The 27161-nt window shown below is 40.4% G+C and overlaps 1 protein-coding gene across 1 annotated transcript in view; it reads left to right on the plus strand.

Moving 5' to 3' along the window:
• The first annotated feature begins 341 nt into the window (after positions 1-341).
• Adamts5 (ADAM metallopeptidase with thrombospondin type 1 motif 5) overlaps positions 342-27161 on the plus strand; it is a 36737-nt gene continuing 9917 nt past the window's right edge. The window contains exons 1-3 of the mRNA XM_027412358.2: positions 342-1442; positions 10849-10981; positions 20375-20542. Coding sequence (XP_027268159.1) covers positions 342-1442; positions 10849-10981; positions 20375-20542 — 1402 coding nt within the window. The remainder of the gene's footprint in view (positions 1443-10848; positions 10982-20374; positions 20543-27161) is intronic.

The raw sequence follows: 27161 nt of genomic DNA on the forward strand, positions 1-27161 counted from the left end.
CGCCGCCGGGCTTGTGCTTTTTGCTCCCTCCTCCCCTCCCCCCTTTTATTTTTCTTCCTCAGTCTCTTGGAGCACAATTCCAAACATTTTCCAAACCAACAAAGAAAAAGTTCGCACGCTGGCACCGCGGCCAGAACAGACTGGCGGTCTGGGGCGGGTTCCCCCCCACCCCCGACCATCCCCTGGACACTTGACTCAGCCTTGCATGCTAGTGTGTAGAGAGTGTGTCGGTAGGTGGGTGGGAGGGCGAGTCCCCCACCCCCGCCCCTGAAACTTCCATAGCAAATAGCAAACATCCAGCCAGATTCAATCGCGCAGCCCCTCCCGGTGGGCAGCGCACTATGCGGCTCCAGTGGGCGCCCCTGCTGCTGCTGCTGCTGCGCGCGTCCTGCCTGTCCCTGACCGCTGACAACCCCACCACGGCACCTGCCCAGGATAAAACAGGGCTTCGGGCTGCTGCAGCGGCCGCCCAGCCCGGCCAGCAGCAGGGGGAGGAGACGCAGGAACTGGACCATCCGAACCTCCTGGCCAGGCAGCGCAGGAGCAGCGGGCTGGTGCAGAATATAGACCAGCTCTACTCTGGCGGTGGCAAGGTGGGCTACCTTGTCTACGCGGGCAGCAGGAGGTTCCTGCTGGATTTGGAGAGGGATGACTCAGTGGGCACCGCCGGTGGCATCCTTACTGCAGGAGACGGGCAGAGTGCATCATCTAGCCACCGGGGTCACTGCTTCTACCGGGGCACCGTGGATGGCAGCCCGAGATCCCTAGCTGTCTTTGACCTCTGCGGGGGTCTCGACGGCTTCTTCGCGGTCAAGCATGCGCGCTACACTCTGAAGCCGCTCCTGCGTGGGTCCTGGGCAGAGGCCGAGGCGGGACGAGTGTACGGGGATGGATCTTCGCGCGTCCTGCACATCTATACCCGTGAGGGCTTCAGCTTCGAAGCCCTGCCGCCACGCGCCAGCTGTGAGACTCCCGCGTCCCCGCCTAGGCCTCAAGAGCGCCCCTCGGCGCACAGTAGTCCCAGGCGACGCGCAGCTCTGGCCCCGCAGCTCCTGGACCAGTCAGTCTTCTCACCAACTGGGGACGCAGGACCTCAGACTTGGTGGAGGCGGAGGCGCCGGTCCATCTCTAGGGCCCGCCAGGTGGAGATCCTTTTGGTGGCTGACTCCTCCATGGCGAGAATGTATGGCAGGGGCCTGCAGCATTACCTTCTGACCCTGGCTTCCATCGCCAACCGACTGTACAGTCACGCTAGCATCGAGAACCACATCCGCCTGGCCGTGGTGAAGGTGGTTGTTCTGGCCGACAAGGATAAGAGTCTGGAGGTGAGCAAGAATGCTGCCACGACCCTCAAGAACTTTTGCAAGTGGCAGCACCAACACAACCAGCTAGGCGATGATCATGAGGAGCACTACGACGCAGCCATCCTGTTCACCCGAGAGGTAGGTGCAGCGGCGGGTGGGTGCCCAGCTCTGGGACCCGGAGCCAGGTGGAAAGGGATGTTCATGCTGGTGGCTCTGCTGCTGCCACGCACGACTTTGCTATTCACTATAGATTTGCTTAACTGCATCTTGCAGGAAACTCGGCCTCCAGCCCCATTCAGGTGTTTCTATTAATTAGCCTCTGTAGTGATTCCTGCTTTAAATGAGGAGACCTGCTTAGGAGATCAACACTCAACAACTCTAGCTGCCATCCAGTCAGACAGAACAATGTGGTGTATGAGCATGATAAGTAGACAGGTTCGTGCTTGAGGAAGGTAAACAGTTAAATGGCAAAAGGGAAAAAGCAAAATTGCCTTTGAAATGGTGTTTTGTACTTCCCAGTGAAGACAAAAATACTATTCTGTCCAACTTAATGGGAAGGACTTGAAAGTTGGCCGTTGCTTTTATCTGATTGGTGACCTCCCTTGTAAATGTCCTTATGCGAACCCTTCTGCAACACTAGCCCTTTCCAAAGGACTCCTTTTCTAATGTGGCTTCCAAATGGGCTTCTGACGTGTCCACCTTGGAATCTGAGTTGCTGAGAAGGAAGGAATGTGGGAGGGCCGGGAGGATGCAGAGGTCCAATCAGCTGAGAGGACAACCCCTAAGGTTGAACAAGACCATCTCCCAGCACACCAGAAGCACCACCCTCCAACCCAGCTGCCAAACAAGGGTCAAATCCAGTTGGAAGGTTTGGGTTTTGGACGAATGCTTCTGAAGGTCTGGGCAGAGCTTCAGGATGTGGGGAAAGACTGTTTTCCAAGGACTTCCCCACGTTAAGGAAGATGGTTACAGAGGAGGAAGAGACCGGTCATTATAAACCCAGACATTCTGGGACGAACGAATCTATTTACACAGGGACCAGACCACCAAGTTAGAGAGACTTTTCAGACAAAAAGTCCTAGCTTGCTGGTGGTTGTGAGCCCCAGGGTTCACATTTGCAAAGTTGTCTTTGTTGCCGATACACCCTTACCCTTATCTGCTCCCAAACCTGTTCACTCTCTTTCCCCCAACTAGTCCCCTTCTACTGTGTGTACGCAGGTATGCATTTGTGCGTGTGCGTGTGTGTGTGTGTGTGTGTGTGTGCATTCTACAGATGATCAGTAGATATATACATATACCAGTCAGTTTAAACCCTCCACTCACCCTCCCCCCCCCCACCACCCTGTGACACTTGGACCTTGGAGTGTGTGATATACATCCCCCATTCAGATAAGCAGCCAGCTGGGCTATCCTTATTCCTAGCATTTTGATGGGTTATAAGTCTGTGATTTAAGCCTAACCCACTGCCAACAGTCTTCTCTGCCTAACTCGTGCCTCTCACATGCCTGGAGAGACTGGTGTTTTAAATTCATTCTAGGTGTATGAGATCCATCCAGCATAGATGGATGTGTAAAACTGCAAATTGCAGCAGAGCAAGCATAGAAAGTTCCATGGCACACTACAGAAGCTTCAAGGTAGTACAGTTTTACTACTGAATTTTTCTATTTTTACTAAGACACCAATGATAGGAGAAAAGCATTAGTAAATTCAGCAGAGAGAAAACCTTGAGGTCCATGGGAAGAACATAAATGTAACCCACGTGCAAACAAAGACACTAAAGGCAGCATTTACGGGGATGTGGGCACTACAGCTTTGTGTACAATGGAAAGACTTTCAGGTCATTAAGAGATATTCCGGAAGCCATCCATTAATTCCTCTGCCCAGTGTTAGCCTTTGAAATGGTAGAACATTCATTTTGTACACAGCCCTGTGAAGTTCTGCTGTAAAACTATCCCTTTCTCACTTGGTTTCCAAGTCTTCTTTTTTTTTTTTTTTCATCAGCAACTTTCCACGTCTGTGTTTCCTTGTGTTGCTATATCATGAGTGCCTGCCAAGAAAGAGGCTTGGGAGAGTTTATGGAAGGAGGTTCCCTAAAGAAAGAGGAAAAAATACTTTTGTAGGCAGACCACACCAAAAGGCGTATACTGCCAATCATCGTAATAATTTTCTTTCATTTATAATACAAAAATATACTTTATAACACTAAAATTAACTTGAAGACCTCTTACTCTTTGCCCTTTCCACATACTATTCCCAATTATTTCTCAGCTAAAAGGAAATGATCCATGATTCCAAGTAATGTCTAATTGCTTTTTCTGGGATGGTTTTGTACTTGGGTAATTGACAATAACTATTTTTCAGTCTGGAAAATACATCACTGTATCTTAACTACACAAATGCAAAATAGAAATAAATTCATTCCCAAGTTGTTTTTCATTTAAAATTTCTTAATTACATTCTATTTATGGAGGAGGTCATGTGCCAGGGCATGTAAGCAAGGGTCAAAAGGACAACTTTGGGAGTTGATTCCTTCCACCTACCATGTCAACCCCAGGAAACAAACTCAGGTTCTCAGGCTCTGCAGCACGTATCTCCACCCACTTGAGCAGCCACCTTGCCAGCCCTAACTTAAGACTTAGCCCTAAGACTTGCAAAAAGATCTCCAAGCTGGTTTGCACTTGGGAAACACTTTAGTGGGGCCCTCCCTGGCCTCATTGTCAAGCAGAACCATACTTAAATAAAGCAAATGCCATTTGGTTTGAAGGTAGTCTCTGGCACATCCATCTCACTGCATAAGCACTGAATCTTTGAGAAGCACTGACAATATGAATGTATTATTCTGATTTAAAAGAAGACTACAAGGCAGCTGGTGAAAGTATTTTGATACTGCGCAATGCTCACTTGAAAGTATTCAGCATGCAACATTAATCTCTGACTAACACTTCAAAAAGTGGAAACCAAAAGTCTATAAGAGAGACTATCAGGACTCTGCCATCCAAGGGAAGTCAGGTATTTTCAGTCTGGCCATATGAAAGAAATAACTTCCATAGCTATTTCTTTTCAATGAGAAATACCCGGAGTTGGCACGGGGATTCCATTTTTACAACTCTGTTTTGAATGTAAGATGTGTGTTGCTTAGCAGCCAGACGCTCAGCCATCAAATCCATGTTTTGATGGGCGCTGAGTTCTGTTCAAATTTTGTGTCCAGATGTCTTCTGCTAAATTGCTTGTTTTTCGGGCGTGAAGCAAATGTGTGAGGAAGTGCTTTCCACTCCTGTTTACTAGCCAGTAACACCTTAAGCGTTGTGTCTAGCAGTCAGCAGAAGAGTGCTAATAATTCAGCTATCAAGCTACCACACTTCACTGTCACGGCTATGTTCTGGCCTCCCGTAATGTTCTGATTATAGAAACAGCACCCACTATTTTTCTGGCACAACGCCACTTCCATTGTGAATGGCATTCCTGCTGGAATTCACACTGCTTCTACCACCAAACATTAGAAATCCAGTCCCCAGGGGTTTACTCTTAGCTTCCCAGAGCCCTCTCCTCATTTTGACTCTCTTCCTTATTGTACAATGAATTTTTAAAGACAATTTTGAGTTTATTTTCCAGATCATTCACTCCTCTTTAGGAACAAACATCTTCCGGATTAATGTCAAGATCAGAAACTCTTTCACATTCGTCTCCCTACATCTGACCAACAATGAACTCTTTATTACTGCATAGACTAAAAACCTTGGGTTGAATGTGAACCAGCCAAGAGACTACAATAAAAGGTCCTTTAACTTTCATTAATTACTAAAGCAGGCTTTAATAAGCTATTGTGCTCCACCTAGACCCTCTTTTCTCTCTTGCCTATCTTGGGATGCTTGATCTAAGACTCAGACATTTTCCCTCGACTATTTGCTTCCTTCTTTGGTTGGACAAGAAATGGACACTAGGAGACAAAAACCTTGGAGGAGAGAGAGGGTTTTACTGTCATTGGTATGCTGACTGGACCAACTAATTCAGTCACACATTTGAGATCAAAACCACTTTAAGTTTACAGTGACCATTGCCAAGCAATTACAGCTATAGATCAACATTAAAAGAGATTTAGTAATCCAGAAATGGGGAGAGTGGTCACAGATTAAGCAACTCTAGCTTATCATGCATGAAAGAATTATTGAAAAACTTGAGCCATAGAACATCAATATTATACAATAGGACAAAGGATAGATTGTCTCATAGCAGGCACTGTGAATGTGTCTTTTCAATGACGGATTGATTTGATCAATCTTGTTTTGATAAATCAACTACATAAACAACTGCACAATCAGCAACCATCATGCTTTGTTTTGCAGGTAGAAACATATATTTCAAGAGAAACATAGGCAATCTGAGGACACAGTCCAGTCAGTTATTCTTCACAAATATTGTATATAGATATTCAAATACTCAGTCAACAATTATCTTTATAGCCAGAGATATACAGAGGTTTAAAAAGTCAACCACTTCCTAAAACTCTATTTCAGAAAATACAACATTGAGTGGGTATTCCATGAGAACTTGTGGTAGATATGGTTGTAAAATAAAGTTGTCCATCCAGGAGTTAGCATAGCAGACACACCAAGCTTCTACATGCCATGCATGGCCAGAGGCAGTATGGAGAATCAGTGAAGTGTAGGGAAGTGCTAGAAAAAGACAGGAAACAGGAGGGTTGAATGATTACTGATTAAGTAAAGAAAGAAGTAACAACCAGATTACTAGAGGAAAAATCATATATTGCAGGTATTGGTTTGTTAGTGCTGCAACAACAAAAACAGAAGGAAGGACAGATCTAACAACAAAGAGAAATTCTCACTCAGTTCTGGAGACTGGAAATTTCAAGATCAAAAATCTTCCTGGTATATCTTTAGATAAGATATCTATCCCTAGTTTCTAGGGGTCCCTCTTCTTCCTGTGTGTTTACATCGTCATTCCTCTTTATATCTGTCAAAGAACAGAGATGTGGCAGGGAAAGAAGACAGAAGGGATAGGAAGAGAAAGAAAAGGGAGGGGAAGAAAGAGATCCTGAAGAGCCCCATATTATCTGAGCTGAGTTCCATCCTTGTTACGTTATAGACCCTTTCTCCAAGTAGAGTCACACTGGAGTACTGGGAATTGGGTTGAGGGATTTAGGGATGATATAATCAGGCCATAGCATGATGCTACCACATTGTGTGCTGTGAACTGATTGCATTGGAAATCAATGGAAAGAACAGTAATGAAGGAGATAAGTGAGTAGTACTATAAAATGAACCCTGTGTCCTCATTGGCTGACTGGCTCCTGTGGGCATAGTGGTGTTAGAGATTGAAAAGTGTGGGTCAAGAAAAAGTTTTAAGAAAAAAAAGACAAATATGGGTAAGTTAAGCTTTTATTGTAGATAGAATATTTCAGCTTATTGTTTGGGGACCAAAATGCAAATTACCTATGCAGGAAATAGTTGTTAAGACAGGGCCTGAAGAAGATCAGGGTACATTGTGTTGTCAGTAGAATTGTGTGGCTAGAAGAGTAGGCATCCCAAACATTGTGATGTCTTACTCTTTCTTTGAACTCTACTCTTGGCCTTACCAGGAACTAATACTGCATAAAGTGTTCTTCAAACTGTTGCCCTTGGGAACTCTTCCCTTATCAGAATTTATGTTTCCTTCAGTTCCTTATCTCAGCATATTTTTACTGCATGGGAAAACAATCTCTCGATCAAGATGAGAAGTTCTCTCTCTCCTGTGGCATTCTTTGCTTGGATAGCAATGCCTGCTCAGTGCTTGGCTCCATTTCCCATCTGGTACCAAGCATGGATGATTTCCAAGCTCCCCTCTGAGCACTAAAGCTCTAGGTGGCATGCTTTGCTGCCTGCCCTTCCCCTTTTCCATCCCACAAATAAGTCTGAGTTATTACTAGTATTTCTGAATGGCAAGAAAACTAACAAAGTCCCCATATTCACAGTCTCTGTGACAGTAACAGGCCAAATGATTTCCTTGTGGAAACTTTTTGGTCCTAAAGATGATCTCAGATATAGTTTGAAGATAAATCTACTGTCTCTTTCCTGTAACCTGGCCAACACCATACCATGGCACCACAGTTAACTCCCATTATACTTTCAGAACACTTACATTTTACTCAGTTTTCCACTATATCATTCAATACCCAATAATAATGACATGATGTTGATTCTAACAGAAAGCCACTGCCAGAAAAATATATAATTTGCCTTCTGGTGGATATTGAGTAAGCAGACATTCATCAGCACTTTCAATTCACTTAGCTCTTTCATAGATGCTGAGCTGCCTTCTTTAGTGTCTCCTACGTCCATTACTAGAATATATGTCAATATATGCTGTAGTGTGTATACATATATATATGATCCCCAGTACTATTCCTTTCCTTCCTCTGAATTTTAAAAACCCCATAAACTTGAAGGCTAACTAACAGTTGGAACAAAGTTCTGTTGTAAAGAGGGTCACCAGAAAACTGAAAATATGGATGCAAAATGAAATTTTAATAATTGGGTATGTAGTCTTCACACCTTGAAAAGCACTTTGGCTTAGAATGTTCATATGTTCTTTGTAGATCTTGAGGGTGAAACCATAACTGCGCTAAAAATGTTCAAAACTGCATGAGAGAAATGGAGAGTTTTCAGTTTATAATTACAGCTGTGGAAGTGTAATGGTGTGGCTATGGAGTCAAGGGGCTTATTCAGTATGGTTAAGAAAATACCAAGTGCTTCTGTTCAGAATTCAGTCACATGCACAAGTCCATGGCAAAAAGCCAAGTGCATTTAATGCAATTCAAAGAAAACAAGGGGGGTTGATGGCCTCTAATGAGCAATTGATTAGCAGTAAACAGAGATAATAAGATTCCGGTTTCCACTCCATTGGGAACAGGAAGGCCATTTCCTTTTGCATTGGCTGATTAGTGACACAAGGAGTGGAAGTCAAGTCTTGGATTCTACTATTTGAAGATAATCAACTCCAAATTATGATGATAAACATAAATCTTTGTTTAAAACCATATGCATACGTAAAAATAACCTACTGTGTGTAAGGAATCAACCATGACCAGGGATCTGGCCTTAAAATGGCTAAAATGATGAAAGGGAGTATTAAAAATGTGTTATACTATATTATTATCCCAAATAGTAATTATTATGCAAAAGACAACTCAAATTTCAATTTTTAAAACTGCCTATTTGTTCTTAGCAGCTGTAATTTGTGATCTCCTGGGATGACAAGGAAGGATACCCAGGGAAGCTTATGGGCTGGGGGGATATTGTTGGCATTATTGAGGCCATGATTCACAAAGGTTTCTTGATGACGCTTCCACTATCTGAAGCTGTACTAACATGGTGGCTGGCCACTGGGTAGCTCAGTACAGCTGAAAGTCACAATATAAGCAGCACAAGGAGGACCTGAAAATATAGATGAGACAAAAAATCGGGCATAGCTTTTAAGTCTTGCTCACCTTTGTTGGACTTCTACACAGAAAAGCAGAGAGGAATGAGGAGTACCCATTGCCACTGAGTCTGTACACTGGAAGTGTAGTGATACCACCTTGCACCTGTGTGCCTGAAGGCTGCTGAGGTCCACCAGCAGGCAACATAATAAAGATATATGAGGACCATGACATTGAGTCCGACTTGTATCTCAACATTCAATTTAATTAACCAAATGTTGGTAGAGTCCCATTGTAAGATACATATTATGAACAGATGATAGCTATAATAGAAACAGTACTTCTTTCCCAAACTAATATTTTACATTCCTTTCCAGGGTTGGTTATTAACTTATGGCTTACTTGGGAACGCTATATTGTTCTTTTTGTTGTAAATACATATGCTGAGTTTTAATGAAATTTATAATTATGCGCAAGAAATTTTTGTCTATTTAATAATTAAATTAACACTTAAAGAGAATGTTACTAGAAAATTGGACATGTCAAAAGTTGTGGTTTCTCTTGTCTTCCTTATGCTTCATTTCTTTAATGTCTTGTGGATGTCTTTAACTGATTTTTAAAAATTAGTATGATGTGATCATTTTTGCTTATGAGGATCACTTAAAAGCTTTGGAACTTCTCAAGACTAGAACGAATGTACTCATATCTACCTATACAGCATACTTGTATCACACATGTTTTCTCATGTGTGACCAGGTTGAGATATACTGTTTCTAAAACCTATGAGCAAAATGGCTCAATGGATAAAGGTGCTTGCTGCCAATCTTGACAAACTGAGTTTGTCCTGAACACATGAGTTGGAAATGGAAACCTGACTCCCACAAGTTGTCTTCTGACCACTGTACATATACTATGACACACACATGTTCACACACCCAATAAATAAGCATGAAACGATCAAAAAGCTATGTGTGGCCCTGCAGAGGTTTCTGAAGACACAGTGTGTGAAATTACAGTTCAACTGGGAAATTCAAAACTAATCTTTCAAGTAATAATGGACATACAAAAGTATGAGAAGCTGTCTTTTCCGAGCTGCAATCAGAGCCAGCCGAATGGCCCACAATTCTTACCTGAGAGGGGAGTGTGGATAAAGAAAAGGCTAGCTAACGTCGTTAAGAGAAAGACAGACACAGGATAAAATCAGGAGGGCAAGTCAGTCAGTCAATACTGAATGCTGAATGCCCTGAGTTTATTTTTTTACCATTCTTAAATATCTTAGCCAAAAAAGGGAACATGGTATCATATATAAAGAACAAACAGAATTTTCTTCCTCAGTTCTCCAAGGATTCAGTTACCACACCTTATATTTAATTTCTCATTATCTGGCCTTGAGGGTCAGGAGTAACCACACCTCTGACCAAATCTGTTGTTACTTAGATAAGACACCCAAGGCCTAGATAAAACATCCTACTGTAGCCATACTTTTGACCTTTAGGTCATATGACTTACCAAGCACAGTTTTTGAACTCTCTGACCTTTAGTCAAGATGGAGTGGAGCCATCGTTTTGGGCCCTGACACAAAATCTTGTTTTTCTATCTACTTATACATAATCGATTAAAGTTTAGTTTGTTTCTTGCATAAATGATAGGACAAATGTATAAACACAATATATGTGTAAACACAAATATCTTAGAAATATATTTCCTATCACAAATGTGTTGTTATAGATTGACTCTAAGGGAAAACAAATTATTTGGCCTGTCTCCCAAGAAGCTCAGCTTGAATTAAGTGGGAATAGGAGGCTTTTCTATGCTGAAGACACAAAACTCTTGACAGTTGTGTATGCACAGCAGTTTTCAGGCTCTGGGGCTTGGGTTGTAATGGACAAGCTGTAATCATGACATCGTCTAAAATGCCGTTGAATTTTTTAATCCTTCTGTGCTTCTGGATTGCAAAGTAGCCCAGAAGACTTTCTGCTTTGAATTTGGCTTTGGAAGGCTTCCAACACTGAGCAGGTGACACCATAAACATATCTCAGTCTTGCCATTTGGGGTGAGCAAGTGGCTGTCCATGGTGGCTCCTTCTGGATGTCAATTGATTTTAATGATTTCTTTCTTTCTCCCCGGCAGGATTTATGTGGGCATCATTCATGTGACACCCTGGGAATGGCAGACGTTGGAACCATATGTTCCCCGGAGCGCAGCTGTGCTGTGATTGAAGATGATGGCCTCCATGCGGCCTTCACTGTGGCTCACGAAATTGGTATGCAGCGTCTTTTCTCTTCCCTCGCCAAATCAAACACTTGTAACAGCTGCAACAGGACCCAAAATACTTGGCAATTAATTCCAGACTTCTTCTGGTTCAGATGTACCATTGGGTATTACATTTGTTTACATTTGAACTTGCAGGGTTAACTAATTCGGGAAAAGGAAGGCAAAGTCAGCAGCACAGTAGATATTTCCTTTGACAATGTCATTCAAAAGTTAAGGAGAAACTTGCTCCTGCCTTTTTTCTTTTTCTCTTTTTAAGCATCCCTAAATGACTCCTAGACAGAATTTGTCACAGTCGCCAATGGAATGCAGAGGCGTCCCTTTCAGAAGTTGTTTATGACAGTGTTGACCCATGCAGAGATAATCAGTTTTCCCAGAAATCTAACATGTTTTGCCCCATGGCGAGTGATAATAGTAGAATCCCCTCAAAGAGAACCAGTAGCTTGGGGGAAATATTCCTGCCTCCTGCCCAACAGCAAGGCAGCTGGAACCAAGCTGACTGTCAGCATAGTTTACTTTATAATGTCACATTTTCAATTCGCTTAGTATACCAAGTACTTCTAAATCCTACAACTGTAAATTGAGGGCAGAGTAAATAATTGAACTTTGTCCCTGGGATAAGGAAAGCTAATCACTGACCTAGGAGACTGATGTACAAGAAACTAATTTAGTACTTAGGACAAAATGTTATAATCAGATACTTGCAACTTCTTGTCTTCCCATAGGAATTTCCCCTCTGTGTCAAATCATTCTGTTATTAAACTCTTTGAGACTCTGCCTTCATTTCTGAAATAGAAGGGTGGTGCAGTCTTTTATATGGAATTACTTTGGAAACGAAATTGGGTGGAAAGTAGATAGTGAGTAACACTTATATTCACACTCATTTACTTCCATTTTCTTAGCTAAATGTTTCATTCCCTTTCTTAATTTAGGCATAACCTCTTTACATCTTCATTTGTGGGATGAAGGAAACATTCGATCGTTATTACATCTAGATCTTTTCAATATTTCTCATTTATAAGATTTAGCTTGTTAAAGTTAAAGTCTTAACTTTTAAATGGAAATCAAAAATTTTACATCATATTCCTAGTAATCTGTATATTTTTACAAGGTGCTAATTCCTAACCACATTTCTTTTGGAGCAGAATAATGTCTAGTGAAAGGGACAATTTTGCAAATCCAAATGTGATAGCAGTTGAACAGAATTAAGTAGGCATTTCAACTATCAGATTTCAAGTATTGGTCCTGATATCAATTTACTGACAATCCCCTTCGCATCAAATATAAATCTTTGACGGAAAAGCCCTTGTGACAGTAACATTGATGTTAATCCTGTCCAAAACATTTTTGAGCATCTTTCACTTAAGCCAAAGTGCTGAGATGAAGCCCAGTCCCTGTCAGTTCGATGTAGAATGTTACTCCTCCAGGTCATTTAGACACCTTGATCATCTGTGTTGTGCCTATATGGTTAACCAATCATAAGCCACTATGAATGGCACATTCTTCACTTCATCTTAGCCAAAAGGCCGAGAAGCGATGAATGGCACATTCCTAAAGAAGGGTTACTGCTTCCTTCTGACCTCCTCTCCTGCAGAGTGACCACATTGTCAGGTTTTGCCACAAGAGAAATGCTGAGCTTTCTGCACAGTCTCTTCATTGCTTCTTTTGACTCTCATGCCACACCTCTTGGACTAGAGTGTCTAAGTCTAGCAAGGTCACATTCCCAGTCCTCCTAAATTCCTCACCAAGGACTCTGTCACATAGACTGATGAAGCAGGGGGAGATAAGGAGCCAGACACTGACGGGCAAAGCAAGACAGGCATAACTGCACACAAGAACAACATGAGAGCATAGTGAGTTACTATATGCAGAGCCAAACCTGTGTCTTTGCATATGAATACTCCTGGTGTCCCTTGAATTTCTAGGTTGAGTTATCTCTCTTTGATCAATTATAACTCTCTATGGTTCATGTTCCAATTAAATATTGACTGCTTAATTTTCCTTTCTGTATTGCAAATGGCCTAAAGAGATATTTAATGTCCAAAGGTTAAGGAATATGGATTTTATTCTTTACTGATTAAAAAAAAACTTCTATTAACTTCATTTTAATTGCTTTCTTATTTTATTTTAATTTTGCCTAAATATTATGATATGCTATAAAATATGAGTCTTAAAATTTCTAGAAATGATAATCTTACATAAGGTTTTATCTCTGTGGATGACCAGAGCCTCATCTCTCAGACATCTTAACTCTAACTCACTGATCTGTTTAGTGTTTATTTCCTAATTGTTACATGCTGGTTGGATTTTAATTCTACACTGTCCTTAGTTATTTCTTTCCTTCTCTTTTATTATGTATTTGCCACTTTTTAGACTTGAAAATTATATACACAGTCTATGTGGTTATAAAAATAACATTTTGAAGCAGTGACTTTCTAGTATTTATAATCTGCTTGAATCTCATTCCAAAATGTGAAGTTTCCTTTATTCTAAACAAATACTGTCATGGTGTTACTGTACTCAAAACACAGTCTGGAAGGAAATATCCATGACTCTAGCATAGATTATCTACTGTTTTTCTATAAGAAGTAAAGGAACAGATTTGATTAGGAATAGCTTCTATTAACTGACATAGGATACATAGAGTGTTAAAGGCTTTATTTTGCTGTATATTGTGGTCTCAAATATAGGGTCCAGTTCATTTTATGCATGAAGAAAACAAAGTGTCCTCCCTGCCCCATATTCTCCAGTTTATAAAAAAAAAAAAACTCCTAAATTGAAATGTACATATAGGGTAAATTAAAGTGACGGTGGTGTCATGGCACACTGGCAGGGCTAACACTGGAAAGGCTGGCACAGAGGATCATGAGCTCCAAGCTAGCCTGGGTTACATAGTGAGACACTGTCTCAAAAAGAAAAACAAAACTAGAGACAAAAAACAGAAAGCCTATGATGTTAAATTGCAGGTCATGGAACACAATGGATTAAATTATTAGCTCTGAAAAATTCTTCTTGCATGCTCTACACATTAGCTAGGACTCTCCTGTCACCCTGCTAACCCATATGATCTCCAAAGCAAATGAACAATGAAATGCAAAATGCCGAAGGTACATAGTCATCTGATGCTAGTGCAGGCTACAGACTTCTACAAGAGCAATGTCTATTAATGTGGACACGACCCATAGGCAGCTTTAAACTGCCTTCTGTTCTCTAGGCTGTGCATAGTAAATACTGACTCAATAGCTAGAGCATTTCAAAATGTTGCTTCAAATCATCCGTGTGCTCTGGGTGGAGGCAAGAATGTGTTTACAGCTATTTTAACAATCCAAATGAGAGCGGCAGGGAGTTTTCAAGTTAATGTAAGTTTACATTCTGAGTTTATATTTTTTAACTTGTCAAGCTTTTATTATAGACTTGTAATAATAAAGATTTCACCTGCTGCACATATGGCCATTAAAAATAATTGTTTTATTGATGTTGAGCCAGCTTCTAATATACAAACGGGAACAATGGGATTTTTTATTGAGATTAATGAAATCCATGATTTCCCAGCACACGAAAGGTTTGTGTTATAGTAGTTAATTACAAAATGCTAAGTGAATTCCTCCACTGAGAAAGACTGTAGTGTGCTTCCCAAGTTAGAACTTTAAAGGCGAGTTTAAAGAACAGGACCAAGCCTTCAGGCAGACTTAGGAAGTGGTTGAGACACACCAGGGGGCTGCCTGTGTTTGGCTGTGATTGGAGGCAGTTCGGGTTGTGCTGAGCAGTGTGCAACTCTGCCCCATGGATGATTAGATTAAACAAGTCTGTGTTTTGAAAAAGCCCTAAAACTTGGTAGACCAAAGGCAAGTCCACAGAATCAGACGTTCAATTGGCTAGGCAAGGGAGACGTGAAGCAAGAAGGAAGCTGGGACTCAACGTGTTATTTATCTTTGGACCTGTCACTTTAATCCACACAAACTCAGCATGTTTCCTGCCAAACTTGAATCAGGACCTCACCGTGTCTTTCTTGGACCGGGGATGAAAGATAGAAATAGGTATGGATTACATGTCTCAAGCACTGCAAGATTTAATGTTTATTATGACTTTAAAAATAAATTTTATCCCAATCCATGGTTCTCTAGGGAAGGCCCATTGATTTTTATTTATTTGCCACACAGGTTGACACCAACTAGCTGTCCATGACATTAAAAAGTAGACTGTAGTCAAAATGTGTGGTTTGTTTCTTTTTCTCAAATTAAGAAATTGTTCTCTCCTTCTCATCTCAGGCATTCGGTGATATTAAATTTATTACAAATTGTAAGTTAGAGAAAGAAATAGCTCCTCTGTAAAGTGCTTGCTTGAAAATACAATGACATGAGTTCAATACCCAGAATCCATATTAAAACAAAAAACAAAACCAGATATCATTGTACATGCTTGTAATCGTAGTGCTGGTGAGGTCGAGAGAGCTGTACCTCTGGCTCTTGCTAGCCAGTTGATCTAGGGCACTTAGAGCATTGCAGGTCAGTGACAGACAAGATATAAGAAAGAAAGAAAGAAAGAAAGAAAGAAAGAAAGAAAGAAAGAAAGAAAGAAAGAAAGGAAAAGAAAAGAAAAAGAAAAAAAAAAACAACTTTAAGGTATATTGTGCCTGGGGAAAATCAGCCAAGATTCTCCTCTGATCTCTCACAGACATGGGCACACAGGCACACATACACCAGCAAACACATGTACACACACAACACACACAAACCTGCACACACACCATGAGGCACCCAAAAGAAGAGGAAGCTAACATACTAAGAAATTTCTAGACCTGTCTAAGACCCATAACTAGAATACTCCAAGGGTCATATTCAAATGCAACTCATCTGGTTCCAGGGCTCAAGATTTTAATAGTACTGTATCATAGGATTGTAGAGATTATTTGGTAGGAAATTAGTTTAAAAGGAGAGGTCATCATAAGTGGGAAGATTTCATTTATTTTTCTCTTCCTAAATTACATACTCAAGACCACATTAACCATCTTTACTAGATTTTTTTTTTTTTAGAGGAATGTTATCACCTCTACAGAAAGGATTGTGTTAGGGAGAGTATGTCCCATAAGATTGTTGGAGGTCATGATTCCTCTCTGTGGTAGCTCTAGATTCTGTCCCCTGTGAGTTGTTGACTCACTTTTCAACCCCTGGCCAGACCTTCTTGCACCTCCAAAATCGCAGCTGGAAAATTAGGTAAATGAAAAGCATGACCTCATTAAGAAACAGTTGCCTGTTCTGAGCTGCACTTTCCCAAGTAAACACATTACAGTGCTTCTTGGGACATTTTTGTAGGATGTGGTGCTGTGTCCCCTTGACTATTGGTTAGTTTGGGATCAGGAGACAAGAACTTGAAATTCTGTTTAATTTGCAGACCAAAGTTTACCAAAACACTCCATTTCCTTCCTGAGGTACCTGAGTGGAATGCGAAGCTAACTGGAGGTTCCCTTGAACCTAATGTCTCTCGGCTGAGGCTGTGGCAGAGTTGGTGTAGCTTTTCTTGCATTCACGATGTCCTAAGTTCCTTCTCCAGTGCTAGACAAAGCAGGAGTGTGAGCACACACCTACAATCCAGTCTTCAGGTGGCAGAGGCATGAGGATCAGAAGTTCAATGTCATCATTAGCTATGGACCAAGTTTAATACGCCAGCCTAGATTAATTACAACCTGCCTTTAAAAAAACATGTCTGTCTTTCCCTGGGTACATATTTTTCTTACTCTAGATTCACTAGACTAGAAGGTGAGAACATCCTCAAATGTGTATTTGGAATATCAAAAATGAACACCATTGAGTAAGTTATGACCTACTTGCCAGTTTATAAAGAAGGTTATCAACAGAACTGCGCTAGTGAAGTTTTCTTTTTGTGTTTTGTGAGTCTGCTGATTAAAATGGCTCTGAATACACAAGATTTGGGTCTCTGCTGTGACCCCCTGAGTGCAAATGGCTGCTTCTGCACCCATCTTGTTCATTAGCTTCATTAGTTCACTAGTCCTATTTGACTAAGGGAGCTCCCTCAAAAACATTTTATCCTCCAAATTGCCTGGAATCCACATACTCTTTCATTCCTATATACTGACTCCTAAGGGAAAAACAAAAAACAAAAAACAAAAAACAAAAACCACATCTCCACAGCTCCAAGGTAAAGGATGGCCCTTTCTCCATTGGTCTGTGGATCCATGCCCTCTGACCTCTAACACCTCACCCCTGCACTGATTTCACTGCCTTCTTGCTGCAAAAAAAAAACACTCCTCAGAAAATACAGTGGGGTGAGAGCAACTAATGTAGGCTTTGTAGGCTTTGTGAACACTGTATCACTTCTGCAGATTCTTCCTGGGCTCTTTTGCCCTCTGGGCTGTGAATATCTAAGTCCCCCCTGCTGCTCATTTTAAACATCTTTGTGGTTATTTCCAAGCTAACTTCCTCTGAATGAACAGTTGTCTGAAGAATTAAAATCTATCCTTGTCAATCAGAAGTATCCACATTTGGTGTCGCCTTCACAGCTATTTGAAATCCATGATTGTCAGCTGTGGTGCTATAGTTTAAATCTCCTAGATTCTAATTGCAGTGTCCTACTGTGTCACCTGTTGTATAAGCTCCTCATGCCTCTGTCTGTAACTTATTCCATGTCTCAATGAGGCTGCTGGCAAATTTCAGACTGACATTAAATGTCTTCACACAACTGACTGGTGACACAGGTTTTAAACACACACTGTGTTTGCTGTTTGTGACCTTCGGTATGTGTGCGGGTTCTTCCCTCAAGAGCATCTGACACCCTCACATTGTTCCTCCCTTTCAATTCCTGCCCAACTCTGGAGGGGAACTCACATGGGTCTCTCACTGTACCTTGGTTCCAGCCACTTGGGAACTGGCTGCCTCTTTGTGGGGTGCTTAACTGTTCTTCTAGAGCCATGAGTCCTGCTGCCCTTGAGAGAACAGTCTCCCCAGGCAGCTTACAGGTTTTCTTCACGGAGGACTGAATATTTTTAAATGGCAATCGTCCAGCCAGCCCTCCAACAGTGTTTCTGTCTGATTGGAGGAAACTTACAAAATGCACATCTCTTTTAAAGTATAGCAGAGGTGGAGCTCTGATTCCTTAATGTTCAGATCGGCAACCTTTTCTGGTTGAACTTGTTTACATGTGTCTTTCGTGGCAATTAATTTAGATGGCTAAATTTAGAGATCATTAAAATCACAGTATGATATGAAAAAGCATACTAAAGGATTTATAAAATCATGCTAAAATACTTTCAAAATAGACTGCTGGTTGTCACAATTTAAATTTTTAAGTTTATAGGAGTTACCACTATGTGTGGCAGAAACAAAAGCAAAACACTTTCTTCAAACCCTCAAAGTGAATTTGATGTTTGCCATACATATGATATTTTAAACCATAAATCCAAAATACACCCTCCAAATGAAGTGAAAAATCCCTTGATGCAATAATAAAAATGCCTTTGGAAAATGCTATTTATATCAGTTTGGAAGGAAAACTGGCTTCATTAAGCATGTGTGACTATCTTAGAAAATATAATGCAAAAAGCACATATTGTTAAATTTAAACATGGATCTGACTAAATAGCCTGTTGCTGAGGTTTTATTGGGCACATTTCCCTCTTTCCCTTCTCATGACACAATGTAAATCCCTACTATGAAACTTCCAAGCAGGTTCCACTGTTAAAGTTTCTATCTTGGAAAAATCCAAGCACTGCAGGATGAATTTCTCAACATGTGCTGGATAGACTAAGTAATTTTCAGCAATCTTAATACATATTTTTTCTGTGGATTGTGACACTCTTTAAAAAATACCTGCACACCACTCACAAATTAGAGAGGCCCTTGCCAATCTTGCTTCCCGTGTTATTTGGGGCACACTTCACAAATGGTGGCAGGCACTCGTGCTACTGATCAAACCCATTATGAGTTGCAAAGGAGAGGTTTTTCAGGAAAAAAAAAATCTTACTTGCCAAGTAAATTCTGTGAAGGCAATAACCAAACAAATAGCATAAAATATGAGGAGAATTAGAAGGTCAGCGAACCATAGTCACTCCAGTGCAAGCACAAGGGCAGTCAGCTGCGCAGTGAATAATTTTGTTATGAGGTGTTGGTGATTTAACAAGTTGGCCCCAAGTAGCTGGAATGTGGTGGGAAAAGTTTCATCTCTGCTGGGCTGTGTGGCTCTGCATTGACTGGACTCTTGATCAGATGGCTAGATTTCCTGCGTGTGCTGTGTAAGACTCTCAGGAAAAAGTGACCAGTCTGCTGTACCGTCTTACTCATGATCTTGGGAGTTTTACAGGATTTTGAAAACTTTGCTGAAATAGCTACCTACTTGAATTCTTTTTAAAAGCCTTTTGGATTTATAGAAGAATGTCAGTGTAGCCCTTAGGCTATGGAAAAAATGATATTGAGTAACAAGGAGCAATCTACTCAGATTATAATGATCTGAGTATACTGATGCACTCTGAGAATTGATACCTGGATAGATGAGAGAGCATGGGTCTAGGCTGGCACTATAGCAAGTATGTGAGCGTTAAGCGTACACACATCCTGGCCAGGTAACTGGGAACCTTTACTTATCTTTCTGACATCTGGTTCCTCATCCATCTGTAGCACTCCAAAATGAGTATATTGATTTTCTTATATCCATAATACAATAGAGATGAGCATGTCTTAAAAATGGATTCTTTGTGAGACAAGTAACTATCTGCAATTCACTAAATCGCTATAATAAAGCATGAAGACGGATGGTGTTTCATGCAGCAAGAAGGCCTCTAAATGTTACTTTTTATTTGTTTTCTCTCTTTGGGTCATCTCAGAGAACTACTTTATGTACTGGACAAAGAAAACAGAAGCCATTGACATTCAAAAACCATCTACTGTTTGCTGCATGTATCGCATTATGTCAGATAAAAAGGTTTTAGCTATAGATGTGGGAAATGAACTTTGATCTTCTAGGGTTTGTAGTTGATCAGAGAAGGCAGAATGCTAACAATAAAAATCATATGTGGTGAGGGCTATGACATAACCCCATTGAAGTCTCCCAAACTCATGATTCTAAATGAGGTTTTACATGTCAGTTAGCATATGTGATCTAGACGCACTTTGGGATTATCTACTTCTTCATGTATGTTTTCAATTTCCATCCAAATGTTCACCCAGAGCAACTACTTCATAACACCATACAACTTTCACATGCCAGGAGTGTCAGTCTGGATGTGCAGACTGTTAAACCCATCATTGATTAGATGCCAAAACGGGGAGGGGGGGCAGCTAACTCCTAGTCAGGCGGAAATAGAAATTCAGCAGCATCTGCAATTGGCAATTCCCTTCTTCCTTATGTCTTTTGCACTCTCTCTTCTTATTCTTAGGACATCTACTTGGCCTCTCCCATGACGATTCCAAATTCTGTGAAGAGAACTTTGGTTCCACAGAGGACAAGCGTTTAATGTCTTCAATCCTCACCAGCATCGATGCATCCAAGCCATGGTCCAAATGCACTTCAGCCACCATTACAGAATTCCTGGATGATGGTCATGGTATGTAGCTTTAAGGATGACATAGACTCACAAAGACAAGTTCAGATTTTTGCATCATGATGGCCTCGTGATGCTCCAGTCATCCAGTGAGACAATAGTTGCCTGGACAGTGTCAGAAAAGAAGCAAGCAAATTGATTGTCTCTTAGCATGCAATGCCAGCATCCTTGGTGGCATTACAGCTATGGTAATTTTGCTGTTGATTTAAAAAGTTCAAAGGAAAACAGTGTGGGAGACCACACAGAATGCCTAGCTGTGGGTTCCCTGAAAGCCTGGCTTTTATTTCCTCTTTCACCAGTAAGTTCCTGTGAGAACATTGGCTGACATCTAGGTTTGCATGATATTAATGTATCTCACAATTATTTGTTGCATGTCTATTATAGCAGTTTGGTTAAGTTGTAGGACATAATTCTACTGGATTCTCTTTATAGCAACATTAAACCAGGAAAGGAAGCTGTCTAAATATTCATTGACTAGAAAAATTTGATTACATCCTGACAGCAGATTCTCCTGGAAATGGAATAAAAACTACAGAACAAAAATAGCAAAGCCATGGTGGGAAAAGACTTTAAGAACTTCAAAGGAAAATTGCTGGCTTTGTCCTTTACAGGCAGTTCAAGAGCATAACATACTTTATTAAACTCTGTAAGACTAGGATTAGTGCTATAAGCCATATGAAAGTCCAGAGGAAGTCACAATTTCTAGAAATAATAAATCCTACTCCCTAAGTAGTCTTCGAAACAAGCTGTTGCAAATTTCCTCTCGTCTTTTAGTCTTTTACTCTTTTAACATCGTAGAAATGTGGCAAGCTGGACACGCACAGTTGGAAGGAATTCTTGAGAGCATATACTTCAACTTTCTCATCTTTCAGAAAAGGATGTGTTCTGTCTTTCTGCTCTCTTAAAAGATGTCTCTTTCTCAAACAGGTGGCTAAGGTTTGGAGTTTGAAGACAGTAATTTCCATAAATAATCTAGTGAGTTGAGTTTTTGTTCAAAGTAAGGTCAAGGGAATCTATGATTACCATCTTTACCCTGTGTTTCCAAAGGGTTTGATTCTCAATGTGTTAGTCATTTTGAACTTCAACTAAATAGCGCCAAAATAATCAATAAATTAAATGAATTTCAAACACAGGGATGTTTCCTACACAGTGCAGTTTTGTGCTGTGTAGCCAAAATATGTTCATCTTACTTCATGTTTCCCTATATTAGTGCTGAACTGGTAAAGCTCTTGTGGATGCTAGAATTTGCATTTCTTAATCTTAAATGTAATCTAGTTCCAGCCTTGCTTCCAAATTCTCCATATAGCAGCATGGTAGGGCAAACCTGTGTACCTGGCATTCTGCAGCCTGAAGCAAGAGGATTGTGAGGTCCAGGGAAACCTTAGATGTAGAGCAAAGCCATGCCACAAAAAATAAACAATTGTTTTTAGCAATACCAAATAAATACCCTCAAGAGGAGAAAACACACCCCATGGTTTAAAGACTTAGAAACATTACTCAGACCCATCTATCTTTCCCTTAGGCTAAAATAAAATGGGGCTTCTCTTTAGATTGGTTATCATGCTGGCCAAATCCTGAAGTGGATGCTTCTGTAATCATCTTACTTTCAATGCTGAGCAAGTCACTGCTTGAGAAAGTCTTTCTCCAGTAGAATCTTGATTCTTTACACTTCATGCTACCCTTACTGTTTCATCTTTTAAGAACTATCATGAATATTTTACTTTAAAATTATATATTACACATTCCAAAAGGCTGAGCTCAACGCTGGGTCTTTAAATGAATGGATCAAGTTGTTAAGATGGCAAAACAAGCCGGTTTTTCACCCCAATGTATGCATTAGATCAGTCGCAAAGCTGTGTGGAATTGCTTCCTTTGGCTGTAATTTTAGAAGGGTTCCTTTATTTCATGACTGTGGAACTCAAGGTCTTACTTTCAGTACAATAACTATGCTTCCAGCACTTCTTTAGCTTTTAACAGTATTTCTATATTTTAAAAAGTATATCATCTGCTTGGTGTGTTTTTTTTTTTAATTTCCACCAAATTTCCATCCTTTTGCATCAGTTTCTGTTCAAAAGAACTTCTGATAGAGACCAGCTAAGAACACAGTCATAGTAGAAATGGGTCATATTCATTTGCACTAAAAGATTGTCTAAGTCTCCCAGATGTGGATTAGATAAACAAAGGAATTGTCAGAATTCTTTGGACAAGGAAATATTTACTTACTTAATCAAATCTAGATACTTCCATTTTTGAGTGTGTTGATTTCTGTTAGGTGGGTTTTCATTTCAACCAGAAATGAAAAATTATATGTTTTCAATTTCTTCTTATGAAGGCAATTTCAGAATAAGGAAAAATAAAGAAAGGTGGTGTGCAGTGGGCCCTAAGACATGGCTCCTGTCAAAAGATCACATGTAGATACAGTATTCCAGCAGTGGCTCCCTAGCTCCTTTACTTAAACAAGGATTCAATAGCCTTATCATTTTGACTTTAAAATACCTACAGGTCAGTTTAAGTGAAAGGATGGTAACAGAAGCTGGAAAGCCCATTCTTTAGATGATTGGAGTGCTGACATTTGAAGTACAAACTTAAGGAATCAAGGAAAAACCCAAAGCCCCAAATCATTTAAAAACAAGAGCAGAGAGACACATTGGTTCAAAGTCTAACAGATTCCATCACACCACAGCATACCACTTTTTTCTTTTTACTTTCTTCATAGAAAACCAGTGAAGTAACCACTCAAAAAACTTGTGGTCAGGATCTAATGTTCTAGGCCACTAAAACTTTTTAGCAACACCGTACTCACGGGCATGGCGAAGACTTCACACAGATAAACCAAGGGCAAGTGAGCACATTTGACAATAAGGAGGTAACAAAAATCAGTAAACTGCAGAGCTAAAACCAACCAACCAACAAGCAAACAAAAAATGTGTAGTAACCTGGTCCCATTTTCCTAAACATCAACAATATGACATTCATCATGCTAGTCTCACTCCTGGCGAGACTTGTAGACATTGGTCAGATGCAGCACTTCATACAGAGGTAAGATGGACTTTCAGTTACTTAGGGATGTTAAATTGAGACACTCAGATAAAGGCAACAAGACATGCCACGTTTAAGCAGGCACTGTCACAAAATGTGTCCAGTGTTTTGATGGCAACTGAAGAGCACATGATCTGGAAAATACGTGCTTGGTGTGACATCGCATCCTTCCTGCTCGCACCTTCAGCAGTGCTGAAGCAAAGAGAAACTAGAGTAAAATTAAACTCAAAGCATTTGATTTGTTTTTAACATTATTAGCCATAAGTAGCTGCACATTTGTAGCACTCTACCCCTGCCAGATTTAAATTCATTAGTACTGAGTGCTTCCTGACTTAGGTCCAAGGAGAAATGTGCAGTAGTTTGGTTATGACTGGGAAGCCAAAGTGCACACTCTAAAGTAACTGTATCTGGAGACTTGTGATCCGGAATAGGAGTAGCCTTGCCTCGTGGGACACCACCCCCCCACCCCCGGCCAAGGGCTTTGGAGAAATGTTGCAGTGTTTATACAAGTTAGCTGAACTCAAGCTGGCTAGGAGTGCAAGCCTTGGAAGTAGGGATAAGCACAGACAGAGAAATTGTGCAAGGAAGGCAGCTTATTGAATTTCCTTTACCAAAGACTTCCTAACCTTGAGGGAGGCCCAAGGAGATAGATTTTTTTGCTACTTCCAGAAGTCTTCTGCCAGACAATGAGAAAGACCAAGTGGTTACAGCTCAAGAAAACCAGCAATGTGAGCTGACAGGGGAAAAGTGTATGGATGGCTATCCAGATTACCTCATCGTTTATTTAAAGAACTAAAGCTATGGCCACTCAATGAGCACAGTACTTTTGACAGAAAATAGTAATGGAAAGCTATATGCCTGGATTCTTTGTCAATTTCCAGCTTCAGGAATAGCAATAAAGACAGAAAGCCAGCTATTGAGGTGAAATTGAAAATCTTGAAGTATACTATGGCTATATCTTGATTTTTTCACAAATTAATGTGGTTTTTTGAACATATGAGCAAATAAGACATACTCTAAGGCTGTGGTGAGCTGCAACTTAAAAACTTTGTATCAACGAGTGTCATACAGAATGGTTAACCTCACCCCCTCACTGGTATCCATGACGATGAGCATATGATACGTCCCCCAGATGCAGGCCCCAGAGTCACTTTCAGTCAACATCATCTGTTCCTTTTGCAATGTTCTTCTTCCTTTATCACCAGACCCAAAATGGTTCCTCAGAAAGTAAGAAAATGCACTTCATCCAACAGCCTCAGAGAAGGCATGCAAAGACTAGACGCTGAAGCTAGAAACAATAGAGTGGAGAGCAGAGAATTTTGTGAGGTCTCAGACGCTTTATCAGGATCATTCGTTGAGTTTTCCAACCTGCAGGTATTTGGATTCAATCTTATACCTTCGTGCCAGAAGAGAAGATGGAAATAACTGCAGTATTAAAAATAGGAAAAGATGAAATCATTAAAAAAAAACCTTAGTCGCATAATTTCTACTTATCATTAGCAAGGAAAACAGCCCTAAACATCTGATCCTTTTAGGTTCTATTTCATGGAGGCAAGCTGGACCTTCCTTTATTTACTGGTGGGCTACAGAGCCCAATGAGAAACAGCCATTCTTTCATTTACTCATTTCAGATGACTCTGTTTTTTAGTCATTGGCCTTATTTCATATTTTTAACCCTGGATGCATGGGAAAGCATGTATGCTATGCATGCATGCCTGCTGACCTTCCATTTTCTATGCACCAAATATGTCAGTAGAAGAAAGGAAGGAGAGAAATGGAGAGAAGGAGGAGGAGAGGAAGGCACAACTGGGCAGTCTCGAACAGAACAGCCCAGGTAGAATTTCAGACTATATAAACTTTTTAAACAGGAAGTTGTTATGAAGGAGTGACCAAAACTAAGAATAGAACAGATTAAGAAAAAGTCAATAGCCAGATGTTGGTGACACACACTTTTAATCCCAGCACTGGGGAGACAGAGGCAGGCGGATCTCTGTGAGTTTGAGGCCAGCCTGGTCTACAGAGCTAGTTCCAGGACAGCCTCCAAAGCAATACAGAGAAATAGTCTCAATAAACAAAAAAAAAAAAAAAAAAGAAGAAAAGAAATAGTCAACAGTCAGTTGATTCCAATAAAGGCCAAAATTAAAATGTTAGAAGAATGGTAGTTTCTTAGTTTCAGTCTACATCCAAACCATATACTCTTTTAAAAGTGGAAGACACAGATTGGATAATCCATTATTACATCATTCTTAAATACAGTACACTGTGAGTTTCATAGTCAGACACTGTAATGACTTGTCATTTTCTCGAATAAGGTTTCCATATCGTAGAGATGTCTGTACTATTTTTCTGTTACAAAAGGAAATCATCAAATATAAAACAAAGTGACTAAAGCACATGCTATTGAGTAAGCAGAAACGAAAGCAGAGCAAATCTCCCTTGAAAAAATTAGTAAGTTAATGTCAATCATTTGATGAAGGAAAACATTTTATTTTAAACAAGAAAATGACACTTTCATGTGACCTCTAAAAAAAGTTATTTTAATTGTACTGAGTTAAGAATTGTAAAGACCTGTTTCATCTTGAAGTGTCCTTAGCAAAACTCAGAATCTACATTCCTCCTCTACATATCATCTACATATCATCATCTCCTGTGATAGGGTGGCTATCAGTGACTGACTACATATCCATCGTGAGATGATCACTTATTCTGGTTCATTATGAGGAAGGTAGAGCCATGTCCTGTTTGTCTATACATGGCTGAGTCTCTCCAGCCTTGTAATACCTTGTTACACAGTCTATGGTCTGCACTCTTTAGGGAGAAAAAAAGCAAGCAAACATTGAATCCAACACTTTTGAAGACCTGGAAAGTGTTCTTGCTGACTCTGAGATCTGTTCAGTTGTCCTAACATCAGCATCTGCTAAGGCTTCTCTGATTCACACAGCAGCTGTTTCATGGAGCAATAAGATGACATTTCCCCAAGAGTTCTGAAACGCCTCTCTTTGTCAGTCCTATTAAGAACACTTAGTGGGGTTTTACTATCGTTCCTTCCTATTGACTTGATGGTCATGTTTTCCTTTTGACTTGATGTTTTTCTCCCTAAGTTCTCTTTGGCGAGATCCTCATTTCTAATGCTTTTTCTGGCTGGCCTTAAAGAGCTTTACCTCTTCAAATGCTCTGGCTTGCTGAGATTGGAACTCTGCTATTTATTCATTTTCATATAATGCCTCTATCACAGATGGACAAATAGTGTGCAGGGCTCTCTTTGTAGAAACCTGAGTGCAGTTGTGAAAATGTTTTCAGTACACTTAAAATATGCTGAATAGTTACTTTGTCCATGTAAACAAGGATTTGAATATGGGAGAGTTTGTGTTGGATAAAAGGCACTGACTTTCAGTTCAGCTGAACATAAAACCAACTATCATTGTTTCATCTACTTCTGTTCTCTTTTTAACTTTTCAAAGCTAATTCTACCTTTACAACACATAGTGAAAAAAGGAAACATCTCACAGATCCCAAACATAAATTACAGAGAGGTTGATTAACTTGGCTGACAGCACACAAGCATGGGGCATTTCATCAAGAT

This window comes from Cricetulus griseus, chromosome 4, assembly GCF_003668045.3.
Source record: "Cricetulus griseus strain 17A/GY chromosome 4, alternate assembly CriGri-PICRH-1.0, whole genome shotgun sequence".
NCBI classification, from domain to species: Eukaryota; Metazoa; Chordata; class Mammalia; order Rodentia; family Cricetidae; genus Cricetulus; species Cricetulus griseus.